Source organism: Colossoma macropomum, unplaced genomic scaffold, assembly GCF_904425465.1.
Source record: "Colossoma macropomum unplaced genomic scaffold, Colossoma_macropomum, whole genome shotgun sequence".
NCBI classification, from domain to species: domain Eukaryota; kingdom Metazoa; phylum Chordata; class Actinopteri; order Characiformes; family Serrasalmidae; genus Colossoma; species Colossoma macropomum.
Genome location: NW_023494810.1, coordinates 17,912,967 through 17,931,105, shown reverse-complemented (window position 1 = coordinate 17,931,105; position 18,139 = coordinate 17,912,967). Strand labels below are relative to the sequence as shown.

The following is an 18,139-nucleotide window of genomic DNA, read 5'->3' as shown; positions in this document are numbered from 1 at the left end:
AGTCATTTCTGCTCATCACAAATGTGTTGTCTCTCCAGGACACAGTGCTCTTTTTAACACAGAACACAAAAGCAGACAACAGAGCAGACAGACAATAAATACAATAAATACTGACAAACTATTCAAAAACTTACATGCCACTCTCTAAATACAGAATGACTACAACCATTGAGCACAGGACAGTATAGAAAACAGACCAGCTGTTGGTCCACAGCAGCAATAGTTTGAGCTAGTTTGTAGGATGAAATACAAGAATGTAATTGTAATTGGAAAATTGTGCCTGCCATTGGTCAGTCAGCTTTGAGCAGGCATTGGACAGGTTTAACACTGATCATCGTTAAACTTGAATAGCATGTCTACACAGGGACAATCAGTGACTCTAAGAATTGGCCATTGGGACACTCATGTTTCCAGCTGTACTATCAAATATATCTGTTACTACATTGTACTAGTGGCCAAAATAGTGAGTTTACATTACACTCACTCATTACATTACATTCACATTTGACATTACTGTATTGTATTTCTGCATTTGTCAATTGCTTTGAAATAGTTTTACATCTAATGACCTTGAATTTGGTCTTGAAATAATGTGTAGAGCAGTGGTCGCCAACCCTAGTCCTGGAGTTCTGCCTCTACCAGTGGAGTCTACTTCCAACCACAGTCTGCCACACATGGTCCAGCTAATTAACCCCTTCAAGCCCAGGCTTATTACATACTAAGGGTTATTATTCACTGACTACAAGGCCTGCGATGCAAACTGGCTGAGCTATTCTTAGGTTATAGAAGTGTGTAATAAAACTTTGGGCCATCAGTGGACCACCAATGGGCACATTTTGTTGACTTCTGATAATGAAACAAATAGATTCAAATCTGTGGATGCAGAATGTCAATTAAGCGAGAATATAATTCACTACATATTACATTGCATTTGTATTATAAATTACAAATGAATAATAACATTTAAATAGTATATTAAAATGGCAATAATAATAATAGACATCTGAGGGTTAAAACCAACAATAATAGGGTTAAACCAACAATAACAACAATATTACATTGATGAATTGTTGTTAAAAGGCATTTCCTGACAAGTATAGATGTAACATTGTAGTATGATTCTGTAATAGCAATTCAAATCATGATACAGCATAAAACATTTTGGTAGGTTCAGTAGGACTGATAGGACTTTAATGCTCAGTATATGTTTGGTGTACTTTAGTCCTCCCAGAGGAGATTTTTCGGCCATTGACTTTTTCTCCACTGAATAATTTATTAAGGAGCTGTTAACTGTGCAGTCGCCTGAAAGCACCGCTGCTGTTACGTTTAGCACTGCCCTTTGCATGCTGGCCATTCTCTTTACCTTTAAAGCATCCTGTCCAGCAACTCTTCCATATGCACAGTTGTACGCAAACCATTTTTTATTACATGTTCTGCAAATGTTAGTGCACAGTTACTTTATATTTGAATTTAAAAATAGGCAAAGAAAACAGTGATTGTGGCATGTGCAAAGGTTGGACACCCTACTACGTTGGTATTTAGTAACACCCCCTTTGGGAGATATCACAGCTTACAAACACTTCAGCCATCTAGGAGTCTTTCTTTTCTTGTTTTAGGAATTGTCATCCACTGTTTCTGGCAGAACGCTTATAATTCTGCAATATTCTTGGACTGCACAGTATGTTTAAGACTTACCCACTGATTTTCAATGATGTTTAACTCTGAATATGAGGATCATTCCAAAATTAGTAGTTTGTGGTGGATTTTAAAGTATGCTTTTAACATATGGATTTTAATGTAGAAGCATCATCTTTTCAGCTTCAGTTTCTTGACTGACTGTGTCACATTTGCTTTTAGAATTTGTTGGTATTTAGTGTAATCTATTCTTCCATCTAACTGTGCAATGTTTCCTGTGCCACAGGCTGCCACACAATCCCAAAAGTACATGTTTTGTGAATATGGCCAAAGATTTCAACTTTATCAGTCTTTATAGCACTGTTTTCTACAATAGCTTATCTAGATGCTGTTTTGCATGCCTCAGATGTTAACTTTTGTGACGAGGTCACAGGTAAACTTTCCTTATGATGAGTCTTCCATGCAGATCATGTTTGTGTAAACAACACTGCACAGAAGAACGGTGCACCAATACTCCTGTGTGAGCTAAACCTTTCTGCAGGGCCTTTGGTGTAGCCATCTTGGGAATTTTGCTTTGTCTTTCTGGACAAACATTCAAGCAGTTGTGAGACTTTTCTTGGTCTTCCAGATCTTGTCTTGACTTCCACAGTTCCCCTTAACTGACTGTGAAAATTGTGAGCTGGAAGTGCTTTGATATCTTTTTATAGCCTTCCTTGGCTTTGTAGAGATCCGATCACCCAACACTGGTTGTTGAGTGTTAGCACAAGCTTTGATCATCAGCTGCGATTCCTAATGACAGCTCTTGACCTGTCTAACCAGTCATAATGAGCCAGGTAAGTTAATTAAGTTCTGAGAATGTTTCTCAGGCCACTAAGAATGTAAGTGCAGGACAAGATCAAACTGTGTCAGCAAGAACAATTCATCGACAACTACATTAACAGGGATATATTAGGGTGGCAGTGCATAAACCCCTCATTACAAAGGCGAATGCACATTGGAGAGTTCATTGTTGCAAAAACATAGATGCTGGTCTACAGAGATGTGGAAAAAAGTAATATCAATGTCAGATGGGTCTTCCTTCAGTGTTTGTCTGACAAGTGGCCAAGTTCATGTGTGGCATACACCAAAGCCCCTTTCACACATGTACTTCTACCTGAGAATTTAATGGGAAGGGGTTAAGTGTGAACATTAACAGTTTAAAAATCCTGTTAAAGTTGACATTGCATTTTACCTGCACAAAACCTAGCACAGTACTGTGAAATTACTGTGAGGACTGACATTACTAAGAAATACAAAGACATGTAGATTATAGCTGGCAGCGTTGTATATTTCTTTGATGCTTTTTTACAGTTTCATTTTTTAGTTTAGTTTTGCAAGTGAAAACATTTCAGGAGTGATTCTAGAGGGTGGCAATGCGTCCATGGCTACTTCTATGTAAATGCAATTCAGAAAAGCAGAATGTTTGTGTTTTTACAATCATTTTTTTTAGTTTTAATGAGAAAAAAAAGTTGTGAGAGTGTATTTTGGCACATGATTTAGAAATGAAGAAGCTTTTGACTGTTCATGAGAATATCCCCTACTGCTTACTCAGATTTTTGTTGCATGTATGAAAGCGTACATCTTGGTAAAATGCAGTTTAAGTGCTCCATGTGTGAATGACTCAAAGCCTGAAGTGGAATCCTTTCAGTGTTTTTTTCAGTGTTTTTGTGCTCAAGATGGCCATCTAAGGATAGAGTTTTAATCAGGTGGGAAATTTTGGTCCACACCCAAATATAGCTAGAGTGTTTTTTCTCTGAGCCTGATCCATCCCTACACACAGCATTGTACTTTAAGTCTGAACCTGACCCAAGCCAGACAAAATTCTGTGCGAACACAGCCTGAACTACTTCAGGTTTTGAGTCAGAAACTGATCCAAATACAATAACCAATGTGCCATATAAAACCTGACAGAATAGCACCGGTTACTATGAAGTGACTGTAGTGACAATAATAGCCATCATTAGATCACAGCTAAATAAAATATAAAACACTATAAAGTAATATGCTACAACTAAATAATCAGCTGTCCAACAGTTGACAGTTGAAAAGCTTAAATTCTGCTTTTACTGAAAATGTTCGGGATGTTGTTTAAAAGCATTGCTTGATAAATAAATTTGTAAATTTATCCAGGCAGAAAACATTCAGGACGTTTTCTGTCTGGATACATTTTCCATACTGCGATGTTTTCACTTGTGATCATATAGCAAGATGTTTAATCTGTTTAATCCTAAAACTCTAGTTTCTTTACATATATGAAGAATATATATTCTAGAATATATATATTCAAGAATTTATAACTTAAATATACAAACAAATTAAACAACTATTGGATGGAACTACACTGCGCTTTTCTGAATCAATTCACTGTTTTTTTCATCCATTTTCCCACAAGTGTGAGTCTCGTGGACCTCAGTGCTAAATTCTGTCAACAACATGAGTGTGTGACTCCAGCATGCCAGCTGTTTTAAGGTAGTAAAAGTAGAGAGGAAGTATAGACAAAGGGATAAATATAAAGCAGGGGAAATGCAGCGTAAAACCTGAAAAAAGTTAGTGGTGTGCTGTGAGAACCCGATCCAAGCCTGACGTACATTCAGGTCCTGTCAGTTTCTGATAAACAAGTTCTACCAAGGGGATGTGTAAGTGGGCTAGATGCATGACAGCGTCTTTCCAGCTCCTGACTCTGAGTTAAGCTGGGTCTTTTTTTTGCCCGATTTTAACCCCGATTTGCCCCTTGGGACAAATTTTTACAATCTTAAGTGATTTTCCAGGTGGGGAGCTCGATCAGAAGCAACTGATGGTGCAGATGATCTGGTAGTGTGAGAGGAGAAATGAATGAACCTGTAGCCCTCCAATTGAACTCTAAAGTGATCGGAGGCCCTCAGATATTATCAAACATGTTAGATATTTATGACTCAAAATGTTTACGAGTCCTGTAATGTGAGAAGGTCAAAGATGTACTCAGTACTCAGAAGAGTGGAGAAAAAGGCAAAGAAACGTGCATGCACACTGCCTGCAAAACGGAGCACGGAGACAGAGAAGCTGCATGTAAAACACAGCCAAATAAGAGTTGTTATCAAGTTTATACTTTATGAATCCAGACATCAAGGCACTCTTTTTACAGTTTCAAGTCAGCTACCAGTCTGTAATGAAATATTTCTCCAGCTCTCACTGTGATATCAGAGTTCCTCAACCCCATATCAATGCCAAACCGGTCCAGTCCACTAAGTTTACCTTTTTTTGTGTCATGTGAATTCTGAGGAGATCTGGGATTTTGTAGCCGTTCTTATTTGTAGCCAAAACTTGTTATGTGTGTTATACTCTCTCTTTTCCTTGTTGTCTACTGTGAGCGCCCATATGACAAAAAGACAAGAAATTCTGTGACAAACTGATGTTAAGTTTGTGATGCTCTCTATTTTAGAAATCTGTTAAGATTAGCCTTAGATAGAGTCATGCATGCACTGTGAAATATTCAGCTGGAATCCATCATCCATTTTTTCTCTCATAATGCTGCTCTTGTCAAGGCCTGTTAAAACAGACAAAGAGTTAGCAGGTGTGAGGGTCTCACCTTCAGGTTAAGCACCACCACTCTCGTCACCTCACTGGTGAATGAGACACGCCGTCCAGGCTACATGTGAAAAGGGGTGGCTCTGACTGGATGGCTATCTTGTGTAGGGGTCTTCTTGGTGGGCTCTCTGAGAAGGCTCTCCCATCAGCCATGGGAAAGGCAGGTCCTGGATCAAGCCAGTGGAGAGTGTACACTTGCCAGTGTAATTGGCCACTCTTACCCAAGCCACGGGGACCTGGTGGGCATCCCCATGCATTCTGGGGACAGGAGGATCTCTTCAGAAGCTTGAAGTCATGGTAGGCAGAAGGCAGAGGCAGAATTCCAGGCCAATGTAGCCATGTTTCTGGAGTCTGTGAGGCCCCTTGATGTTTTTCCATCCACTTTCAGCAACTTGGCAAGCCAAGTCTTGGCTGGTGCTCTTGGGGGAAGGACCTCAGGCTTGGGGATATGGGCTCATCTCAAGAGCTTCCAAATCCACCATGTACTTGTGAGTGTGGATCCACTTTTTGCAGTTGACTCAAGCTCTCTTTGGGGTTGGGCTGGGGCTGTTGTCTGGGGTGCAGTACTCTCCCTCTTATCAAGCCATGCCAGGGACAGTGCGCTCTCTGCTCTACCATCATACATGGTTCCTCAGGGTTCTTGAGTTTGACCACCTTCCTAAACTTTTCCTGTGTGAAAGTATCAGTCCATAGTGACCTTTTCTGCTTCCTTCTCTGAATCTGTGCCAAGATGCCCATTCATTCACAGATGACCTCAAAGGTGAAGAGGTTGGCCGCAATGTCGTCGTCTGTGCTGAGCTTGTTACTAGAGTGTGGTTAGCCTTGAAGTGATCCGGTAGGGGTAGAGTTGTCATGCCTCAAACTAAACCAGGGATTTGTGCAGAATTTAGTCACAATTCCTTGACTAAAATCGATTACTCATGAAAAAAATCATAGTGTTTTTTTGCGTGATGATTGCATGATGATGATGATGCATATTTTAAATTTTCCTCAATACTTCTACTGTCTTAAAGTATGCAACAAAGCCTAATGGACAAACCTATTTATATACTTTTTGACACTTAGTGTTGATATATATTTTATTAACAAAGTCTTTTTAAAAGCTAAATAGTTTATCTTTGTTGCAGTAAAGTGTTTTGGAATTCTTAAAAGGCTCATCGCTTGTTATTTGGGAGTCCATTGTTATTGTTTGACCTTTTTTAAAACTCTGATAACTCAGTTAATTATCAAAATTATTAGTGAATTACTCATTAGACATACACTTGACAGCCCTGTAGATCTAAGAAAATGGACAGTAAGTGTAAATCTTAAAATGGATTTTTTTTTTTCTCAGCTGTTAGGTATTTTTATCTGGTTCGGCGTGGTTCCCCCTCACACTATAATCGACTTTGAGGAGCTGCGGCCCCCAAACCCCGAGCTGGCCCGAGGGATCCTGAAGTGTGACATGTCTGACCTGTCTCTGATTGGCTGTCTGAGTTACAGCATGGTGCTAATGGTCACATGCACCATTTACGCCATAAAGAGCCGTGGCGTTCCCGAAACCTTCAATGAGGCCAAACCCATCGGCTTTACCATGTACACCACCTGCATCATCTGGCTGGCATTCGTACCCATCTTCTTTGGAACGGCACAGTCCACAGAGAAGGTACAGAGGATTGTGTTTAATGAAATGAAGAGTTTAAAGGAATACTCCAGCATTTTCCAAACATGTTCTGTCTGCAGCATCTATACTGTATGGTTGATTACCACAGACAATTACTTCAAAACACTTTCATGTACAAATCAACACCACACTGTAAAAATTATAATTCAGGTCAACTTGAAGTCATCTAAATTAGATTTTTAATTCTTCATATAAGTTAGGTCAACATAATACAGATTAAGTTGAGCTTACTAAGAAAAAAAAACAAAGTTGATAGACTGACAATGCTAAGTTTTCTGTTGGCTTTTTACTCAGTTACTCTCCAATATAGTCGCTGCTAATTCCCACATACAGACTATGACTATGAGTTGGGAAAATCAATAAAAAGCTTTGCAGAAGGCTAATTTTTATAATTTCAAGTTGACCTGATTTACACAAGTTTACTCAAAAGACCCTTATGAAGCCTTTGGGCAGTTGCAGAATTCGGTAAACATTCCTGAATTCTTCAGTCAATGGTATTTGTAAATTAAGCTGTAAATCTGGAAAATAATTATTTCCGATTTCATTAGTTTCCCTGAGGGAAAAAAATTGTGATTATTTGTTACCAACATAGTAATGTAGGCAGACTTTTCACAGCCTCCAAAGGATAGCCACAGGTACCAGAAAGCCTTTTGGAAAGCAATAAGAAAACATAACTTTATTATTTAATTATTGTTTATTTAACAGGGACAATACACATTAATCAACATAAATATTTGATAATATAAATGTGCCAAATGACTCATTTTATTTGCAGTCCCTGGGCAGGTTTAGGTTAATACAAACCCAATTCCAAAAAAGTTGGGACAGCAGGGAAACAGATGTTGTTTGGATAAAAGCTAATAGCTTTGCTTTTCTCATGTCTCTCCTCCAACACCAGTATTGTTAGAGTGCTTGCAGTTTCGAATTTGCATTACATATGTATTACAAAGGTTTATTCACAGAATTCAGCAGCTGCCCGCTGGCTCCTGTTTTAAGCGTGTTTTGAGTCAACAGGTTTTGTGTACAGGGAAATGTTGAAAATATTCTGTGGAAGATGCCACAGATAAAGATTAGGTTTTGCATTGAATTGCATATTGTTACTTGTTTGATTTAGTGATGGTGTACCTTTATTTAGGTCTATTAGTGTAAGGGATGATTTGAGAATTTGTTTAGTATTAGGGAAAAAATAGAAATTTAACTAATATTAAGAAAAAATCGATAAAAATTTAAAGGCTGCCTTTTGCTGACCATTTCTTTAAAAATCATAATGCTTTTGCAGATTGTTATAGATTAAACAGCAGTCTATCTGCATTTGAATTAAGAGACTTCTATTAGTGGTCTAATGTCAAAGGAATTCCCATCCTAAGCAGTTTTATGCTGCAGACTCAGTGATGTGCCCCATCTTATGGATGCAGTGGTGGGAATCTCAGTACACCTACACACTGTTCGCTTACACTCCTCCTTTCTTTTCACCTAGTGGGAGACGTTTGGGCCACTAAAGCAGACTTTAAAAAGGACAGTGTATTGTGAATAAGAGAGAGAGAGTGTGTATTCGGAGGCAGTCGATCACAAAGCTGCTCTGCCTGAGGTGCTCTTTAAGTCTTTTAAGTCAGAAATCAAAGGAGTGGAGTAAAAGAGAAAGAGAAAGAAAAGAGGTCAGATGGGTTTCAGTACCAAAGAGCAAGTTCAGTGTGGTTCAGCTGGCTTTTACCTTCATGTCACAGTATTTTCATAGTGTTCTTACACTGTTTTGGATATAAATTGAGTGTGAGTTGAGTTGGATTTAGTAATAAAAGTCTGACTAAATTATACAGAATGCACAATTGCATTAACCATGCTCTGCCCAAAGGCATTCTTTCATAGCTACTGTTGCTAGGTCAGACAAGATTTACAGAATATTAAATATAGCTTTATGAGAAACTATACACTCAATTTTTGTAGCAATACCTACATTTACAATGTGTTAATAATTTTAAATGATACTTACTTTGTATTCTGGTGAAAGGTCACACATTTTTACACTAGATGTCTAGTTCATTGTTGTGCTGTTGTGGAGGATTTCAAGATATGCATCTGTTTAACCCCTTAAAAAATGGTCAGGGACCACTGGAAGGCCCAGAGTTTTATTACATGCTTGTATGACCTAAGAATAGCTCAGCCAGTTTGCATTGAAATCCCTGTAGTTAGAATAAAATACCTGCAATAAGCCTGGGATTTTAAGGGGTTAACAGGCTATGCAGAAAGTTCACAGCGTTCAGCTCTTTTAACATTGCTAGCTGGCAGCCCCGCAAAAAAAATATTTTTTTATATGAATTTATATGTTTATATGAATTTATGAACTAATACTCTGTTAATTGGCTTAAATGAATAAAAATTAAGTGACTCATTTAGAGAGAACTTGTTTAGAGAAAGTTATAAGATTTACATTCATAGCTGTAGACCCCAGCAAAGAGGAAAACAGTCTTATGCGGGCGAAAAGTCTCATGCTGATCAGTTCAATATGTTTAAGATCTCAAAATCTCATTGCCTCGAAAAAATTACAATTCTTTTTCTCAATTCTATTTCAGGAACAGAACATTTGCTATCACATGATAATGACATAAATAACTCAATGTCTCAAGACAAATAACAATCAACTCATTATTACAGGAAGAAAAATGTGATTGTGAGGAAAAAAAATGTGGATATGTGATTCCATGGCCTTTTTCAGGCTTCCATTTAACTGCATCTGCAACTAATAATAAAAAACTTGTAGTATTAGTAGTGTAGTATTTTGACTGTTATATAAAAGTTACAACACTATTTCCAAAAAAGTTGGGACACTGTACAGTGTAAACAAAATCAGAATATATGTAATTCAAAAAAGTGCACAGACATTATAACAAACATTGAGCTGAGAAATTTTATAGTTTTTTGAAAAATATATGCCCATTTTGACATGATGCCAGCAACATGTTTCAAAAACGTTGGGACAGGGATATGTTTTTATCACTGTGTTGCATCACCTCTTCTTTTAACAACATTCTGTAAACATTTGAGAACCAAAGAGACCAATTGCTGTAGTTTTGAAAGTAAAATGCTTTCCTATTCTTGCTTAATATAGGATTTCAGCTGCTCAACAGCTTGAGGTCTCCTTTGTTGTATTTTTCATTTATTAATGTGCCAAATGTTTTCAGTGGTGACAGGTCTGGACTGCAGGCAGGTTTAGCACCTGGACTCTTTTACTACAGAGCCATGCTGTTGTAATACATGTAGAATGAGATTTAGCACTGTCTTGCTGAAATATACAAGGTCTTCCCTGAAAAAGACATTGTCTGGATGGCAGCATATTTTGGTTCAAAACCTGTATATATCATTCAGCAATAATGGTGTCTTAACAGATGTGCAAGTCACCCATGCCAAGTGCACTAATGCAGCCCCATACCATCACAAATGCTGGCTTTTGAACTGTGCCCTGATAACAAGCTGGATGGTCCCTCGCTTCTTTAGCCTGAGGGATGTGGCATCTGTGATTCCCACTTCGCCTCTATCTTAAATGAGCTCGGGCCCAGAGAAAGTGACAGCGTTTCTGGATCCTGTTTATATATAGTTTCTTCCTTGCATGGTTTTCCTGAGCCCATGCAGAGATTTCCGCTACAGAATCCTGTCTGTTTTTAATGCAGTGCCGCCTGAGGGCCCAAAGATCACGGCCATCCAATATTGGTTTTTGACCTTGTCCCTTGCATACAGACATTTTGGCAGATTCTCTGAATTCTCTTTTAGTGACATTATGTACAGTAGATGATGAAATCCCCAAGTTCTTCGCTATTTTATGTTGAGAAATGGTACTTTTGAATTGTTGCAATCTGCTTGAAATGTTTTTGCTGGCATTAAATTCAAAATGGGCATATATTTTTAAAAAAACAATAACATTTCTCAGTTTCAACATTTCATATGTTCTCTATGAACTATTTTAAACAATTAAATGTAGGGTTTAAATGATTTGCACATCATTGCAATCTGTTGTTATTTACAGTTGCCCAGCGTCCCAGTTGTTTTGGAAACGGGGACGTACATGTGTTTGTTGCAGGGGAGAGTGTTAGGAGTTATGAGAACTTTTGACTAAACTAAGTTTGTATTACTGAACTCCTCGATGCCTTCAAGGTGAGAACTCAAACAAAGCTCTGTAGTTGCATCATAATTGTTTAGTCGTCCTGACTTTCCACAGTGTTGTAACATTTCCATTCATGCCATTTTCAGATGAATTGTACACAAAATGTAGGTGCTCAAAACGAAGTTTACGTCTTAATTTGTAGCAGATATGTGAGGGTTGCTCGTAAAAGGAAAGTATTAATCTTGCTCAAATATTTTTTACATTCAGCAAAAAAATTAATGTTATGGGTTGTGCCTCACTCAGCTGGATCCTGCCTAAAATTTTAGCACCTCAACTTAAAACGTCTTGCCGCCTCTCTGCCTCTACAAACCTCTGCTGACCAGTCGTCCATTCTCAGTGGAGATATTAGCCTGATTTGTGCCATAAGGAAAGAAAGAATCACAGACATTTTCTCACAGACGTTTGGACTGGCTTTAAATCTCTCACCTGGTGCAGCTAGTGTTTTATGGTTGCATAAAAAAGCAAACCTGTTTATGTAGAGGAGGCTTTGTACTACAGATCAGTGTGGTAACTACTCCGGACATACAACCGACTCATATCATAACCATATAACTCTTTTTTTTTCAAGTTAATGTTTTTCACCATTCGAAAACATTACCTGCCCTTTGTATTGTGTGAACATTTAATGACAAATGGACCAATAAAGATGGTCCAAAATTATGTTCCATTAACGTATATTAAGGTTAAGTACTCTTTTCTGCCTCTTATGAAGTTACCATTTCCGAGATTTCTGAGGTTGATTATAACAGTGACTAAATATATTTTTTTATTAGAATACATATACAGTCACGGTTTAGTCACCCCTAAACTGCATGTTTTATTAATTCATGAAAATAATGTACACATCCCCTACATTGAATAACTAAAATATGGGGTTTTACTGCTAATATCTATTGCTGAATTTAACATATTGGAAAAAAAAAAACAAATCTAAAATGTGCCATAATTTTTGCACAAGCCATATTTTAAGTTTTATTTTGTGTCCCATACTTTAAATTCAGCACAAAAACATTAATTGTGCATTAAAATGTGCAGATGTTTGTTCTCTGAAGAGGATGTGTACTTTTGCATAAGCCTGTATACTGTGTATAACGTCAGAGCCCACCCACCAATCATTAAGTTAATTTCTAGTCATTAGCTTTTCAATTTACTTTTTCTTCTTGATCAAGGTTAAGCTCACCAGATTGCTACCCCCGTAGTGGTCCTGGATGTTGCAAGAAGGGAACCAGAGGCCCATATCAGAACTATTCCTACGGGTGTTCCTCACCAGGTTCTGCCCATGTGGTGGTTCTCTGGAGGTCAGGGGAGTAAATTTCTGAGCAGTAATATATAAGATAATCCACTTACATAAGAAAGGAGACAGGAAAGGAAAATACATTCAAAAAGCAGGAGTTTCCAAAACTGTTCAAAAAAAAATTAAAAGTTACAGAGAAAATGGGACTCTTAATAGATAATAGATAAATAGTAGTTACAGCTTTTATCTTTGAGAGACAAAAAACAAAAAAATCAAGCTCCACTCTTGCTTCAGCTTATAGTATTTTGAATATATTGTGTAAGTTATTATTGAATTAAATAACAGCAATTATTAATATGCAAGTTATTCCAATTTTTCGAATGGTAGTGTATACAACCCCATTTCCAAATAAGTTGGGACATGTAAATAAAAACAAAATGCAATGATGTGCAAATTATTTAAAAAAAATGAAATTTTATTGTTTTTGAAAAATATATGCCCATTTTGAATTTGATACCAGCAACACGTTCCAAAAAAGTTGAGATGGGGGCAACAAAAGGCTGGTAAATTTGTGTAATGCTAAAAAAAAACCACCTGGTGGTTGATTGACAACAGGTCAGTAACATGATTGGGTATAAAAAAATGCATCTCAGAGAGTCTTTCAGAAGTAAAGATGAGGAGGGGTTCACCACTGTGAAAGACATGAGCAAACAGTGCAATAATTAAGCAATAAAACACGAGAGGGAATGTGTTATTGCGAAATAACATCATGGCTGTGATGTTATAGTGATAACACACAACCTCAAGTGCTTTTATACAACAGTTAAATAAATAAAGTAAGAAATAAATAAATTGGGCCATGAACGTGGCATTTAATATGTTTTAATGTGAGCAACTCCTTCTGCCAAATGAAAGTGCAGCTTGTTGCTACATCAGAGTAACAAGCTCCGCTCACTCGCTGCACAGCCAGCAGTTCGTTCTCCAGCTCCTTACATAGACCAACCGACAGTTTCGGAATTTAGTCTTCAGAGTCTGACCAAATCGGCTGTAGGTCAAATGTGATCTTAAAAGTATCCACTTTCTGAGAATCTGGGGAAATCTCTGTATTCAAGGGACAAGGCAAAAAACGAGTATTTGCTGACCATGATCTTTGGGCCCTCAGACGGCACTACATCAAAAACAGACATGATTCTGTAGTGGAAATCACTGCAGGTGCTCAGGACCACTTCTGAAAACCATTGTCTGTGAAAACAGTTTGTCCCTGCATCCACAAATGCAAGTTAAAACTCTAAAACGCAAAGAAGAATCCGTACATAAACAGGATCCAGAAACACCGCTCATTTAAAATGGACTGAGGGGAAGTGGAAAAGTGTTCTGTGGTCTGATGAATCAACATTTGAAATTCTTTTTGGAAATCATGGGCACTGTCCCACTCAGCTTGTTTTCAGTGCACAGTTCAAAAGCCAGTATTCATGATGGTATAGGGGTGCATCAGTGCACATGGCATGGGTGATGTGCACATCTGTTAAGACACCATTATTGCTAAACGATATATACATGTTTTGGCAACATATGCTGCCATCCAGACTGCGTGTTTTTCAGGAAAGGCCTTGATTATTTCAGCAAGACAATGTCAAACCACATTCTGCATGTATTACAACAGCATTGCTCTGTATTAAAAGAGTCCAGGTGCTAAACTGGCCTGCCTGCAGTCCAGACCTGTCACCACTGAAAACATTTGGATTGTTATGAAATGAAAAATACGACAAATGAGCTCCCGAACTGTTGAGCAGCTGAAATCCTACATCAAACAAGAGTGGGAAAACATTTAACTTTCAAAACCACAGCAATTGGTCTTCTCAGTTCCTAAACGCGTACAGAGTGTTAGGTGATGCAGCACAGAGGTGAACATGCCCCGTCCCAACTTTTTTGGAACGTGTTGTTGGCATCAAATTCAAAATGGGCATATATGTTTCAAAAAACAATAAGATTTCTCAGTTTTAACATTTGATATGTTGTCTTTATAGTACTTTCCTTTAAAAATATGGTTTATGTTATTTGCATATCATTGCAGTCTATTTTTATTTACATTCTGCACAGCGTCGCAACTTTTTTGGAAATGGGGTTGTACATTTCTGTGCAAAAGTAAGAGATCACCCATCATTTATTTGGGTTACTGCCCAATCTAGGTTGTTTTTAACCACATGGCTGCGTCACTACTGGACAGAACACACACTGGGTTAGATTCTGTTCAAGATGGGCTGGTCATTTAACCCATGTTTTGGTTCATATTGACTAGAATTTCTGTGTTAATTTTACCCCATTAATGGGTTATTGTAATTTTCATGCTTTTTTTTTACAGTAATTCCTGCAAAAATATTATTTAGCCACATAGAGTTTAGTTCTCACTCTAACACACAAACATATTTTAAACACATTTTAGACAAAGTTGTTAGAATTTAAATCTATTAAATGTATCTTTGATTTTATTTGTGTTTATTTTTTCACAAAAACAGTGAACACAAATAATCAATTTTAAACATTTACATTTAAATTAATCTCCAGGGGATAGGATGTAGGGGTATGGCCCTGACAGCTCAGCCTTTTGGGGGTACTCTACCATGTTTGCTCCAACCTAAGACAGCAAAAAAAGAAAAGAAAAAAAGCAAAGGAGGAGGTTTAAAAATTTAACAGAAGACAATAGCTGTGTCATCACAGCTTACCAAACACACTAAGTTAAAAGGGTCGGAGGACATCCAATGATTTAAAAGTCAAATTATTACATGCTATCTGGTGTTGAGCCTATGATGTCTTGACAAATGAAAAAAAAAAACAATCTTAGTGCGTCCATACAGGCCCCTTTAAACTTGGCATGTGAACGCATTGATCAGAAACTGGGTTGGAGTTGAACATTTAAACAAAGCATACACTAGAGTTAGGTTAGTTTGCTAGCCTAGAGCACTATTTCGATCATGGAAAGAGAAAATTTAGTGATCACCACTGGTGAGGCGGTTGAGAGGGCTACTTCTATAGCTCCAACCCTACAAACAGAGCAGCGGCAACTGATAAACCTCAACCAAGACAAGTTACTAAAATCACAGGATCATAATGTGGGTCATGTACTTGCAGAATTTCAATATTAAACTGCAAAAATTGAAGGGGCGGACAGAATAAATGGCAACTGTCTGAAGAGAGAGCAAACATGGACTGCAACTGGTTCTGAAATGCTAAATCCGAATTTGTGTGTGAATAGTTTGATAGATCAGAAGATTTTTTCTTGGAACGGAGGGTTAGTACAGGTACCCTAACTCCACCCCCCTCATTAAATAAACATATTGTATGCTATGTAGAACTAAAACTATTAAATTATTAAAACTTATTAAATTCTAAACAATGCCTTTTTAACACTGCATTTCTGAAGTATTTTAGTAAAGTGGTGTACTGTATGTAATTGTATACAGTCTAAAACCTTCTGTATGTATATCTAAAACTTTCTTTATTTGTATATTTTATCTTGTTGGCCCTTAGTTCACCAAAAGTGAAAGTGGGATTAGTGTGTACTCTTAGATGTGTATAGGACTACTTCTGTTTTGCATTACAACAGTCTGGCTTCAAAGAAATTAGATGAAATCACAATTCAAGTTTGTCTTTAGACATACAAATCTTACACAAGGGGCCCAGAGGCGTTGCAAGACCATGATTCATCCCTAAACATGGTAAAGGGGGCCTCTAACAAATTAAGCAGGTAAACAGGTACTAAAAAATCAATGTGGAAAGTGGCCCAGATAAAATAGACAATGAGTGCAGATACAAGGTAAGTGTACCTAATAAAGTAGCCCACGAATGTATGTAAATCCTTGTTCAGTGCATCTGTGCATACACTGAAATGTAACCGTGCTACATGTGGCTTATGCAGTAATGCATGCGGATTCATGTGCTAAGCTGATTGAATTGTTTGGCGAACGGTTCATTTCACAGGCTTTTATCAATCAGGAGTAATCATTATACCCCATCCATCCTGCAGATTAATTAGTTTTTCAGTGCAGCCTGGCTAACTGGGCCATAGCTGCTATAATAACACAGAGAGAGAAATGAACAGTGAATCAATCTTAGACTGAGTGCCGTCTCTCTAATGTCATGCAATACTTGTCCGCAGACTGCTGAAGCTGACAGTAGTGCCTTTTAATCTGTTTTTTTTCCTGAGCCAGATGTTCATCCAGACGACCACGCTGACTGTGTCCATGAGCCTGAGTGCAACCGTCTCGCTCGGCATGCTGTACATCCCCAAAGTCTACGTCATTATCTTCCATCCAGAGCAGAACGTGCAGAAACGGAAGCGCAGCTTTAAAGCCGTGGCCCAGGCCGCCGCAGTCTCCTCACGACTCTCGCAGAAATCCAGCGACAAGCAGAATGGAGAGACCAAAGCCGAGGCTGACCGGTCACAGTGAGGAAGTTGTAGGTTTTTGAGTCTTTTTTCTAAAGAAAAACCTAAACCTAAAGAAAACCTGTAGAAAGGTACACTGTAAAAAACGGTAAAAAGTCTGGAAGCAGGGGTGTCTGTCAACAGTAAAGGTAAAAAAATCCTAATCTAAGATTAGTCATTTAATTTCTTAGAAACACCTTTTACTGTAATTCAACAGTTTCACTCCTTCAACTAATTATTCTGACATACAGTATTTGTGTGTGTCTGTGAAATAAAGGTGATCATATATTTTTATGGATTTACATTCTAAAATATAGCAATAGCAATGTTAAAATACAATATATTTATAGTTTATTTACATACATTGAACCTTCTTTTTTTTCAAAAAACGGCTATTGACCATAAAATTTTATGCTACTTTGACAACAAAAAAACTTTTACAATGTACTTTTACTTAAGCCATTATTTACAGAAATAACAATACTTGACTATGAGTTTAGGCTGATCTGCATATGGGCGGCACAGTGGCGCAGTGGGTAGTGCTGTCGCCTCACAGCAAGAATGGCCTGGGTTCGATTCCCGGCCGGGCGACCAGGGTCATTTCTGTGTGGAGTTTGCCTGTTCTCCCCGTGTCTGCGTGGGTTTCCTCCGGGTACTCCAGTTTCCTCCCACAGTCCAAAGACAAGCAGTCAGGCCAATTGGACATGCTAAAATTGCCCCTAGGTGTGAGTGATGGTGTGAATGTGTCTGTCTGCCCTGCGATGGACTGGCGACCTGTCCAGGGTGTATCCTGCTTTCCGCCCAATGACAGCTGGGATAGGCTCCAGCACCCCACCGCAACCCAGAAGGATAAGCGGTTTAGGGTATGTATGTATATATATATATATGTGTGTGTTAAAGGGACACTCTGGACAAAATGAAAATGTAACCATTGCTAGGTCTGTTTTAAACATGACTACTCACTTCTTATAGTCATACCACAGTAGTTTCAAGACTGAGATTTTCTAGTTTAAAAACTAGAAAAAACCCCTTCTCATGATGTATCTTAAAGGTGAGAGGAACTTTATATAACTTTATAACTGCCTTGAGGCAAATATTTGAGAACATTTGAGAGCTGTTTGAAATGCTTTTTTTTTGCTAGCTGGTGTATGCAGAAGGAAGCCAGATAGCTAACATTACTGTTACGAAGTCGAATGTCATGTCCAAATAGCACAAATATTTATTGACCTCTGATGCCTGGTCATCATTCTGTAGTTGGCTTCCATACTAGGAACCCCAGGTCTAAGCAGATTTCTCAAGGAAGAGTGCAACATTCAGTAACTGTTCAAGTAAATCAAGGGGCATTTAAGGCACTATACTATTAAGTCGTCCAGGAATTTATCACTAGAAATTTTATGCTGTTTGCTCTTGCTGACTAGAATTTAGCTG

General features: G+C 38.0%; 1 protein-coding gene across 1 annotated transcript in view; it reads left to right on the top strand.

Moving 5' to 3' along the window:
- Window positions 1-16,742, top strand: part of grm6b (glutamate receptor, metabotropic 6b) — a 44,781-nt gene extending 28,039 nt beyond the window's left edge. Inside the window, exons 9-10 of the mRNA XM_036559417.1 lie at window positions 6,572-6,883; window positions 16,497-16,742. Coding sequence (XP_036415310.1) covers window positions 6,572-6,883; window positions 16,497-16,736 — 552 coding nt within the window. The 3' untranslated portion in view covers window positions 16,737-16,742. The remainder of the gene's footprint in view (window positions 1-6,571; window positions 6,884-16,496) is intronic.
- Window positions 16,743-18,139: the final 1,397 nt, after the last annotated feature.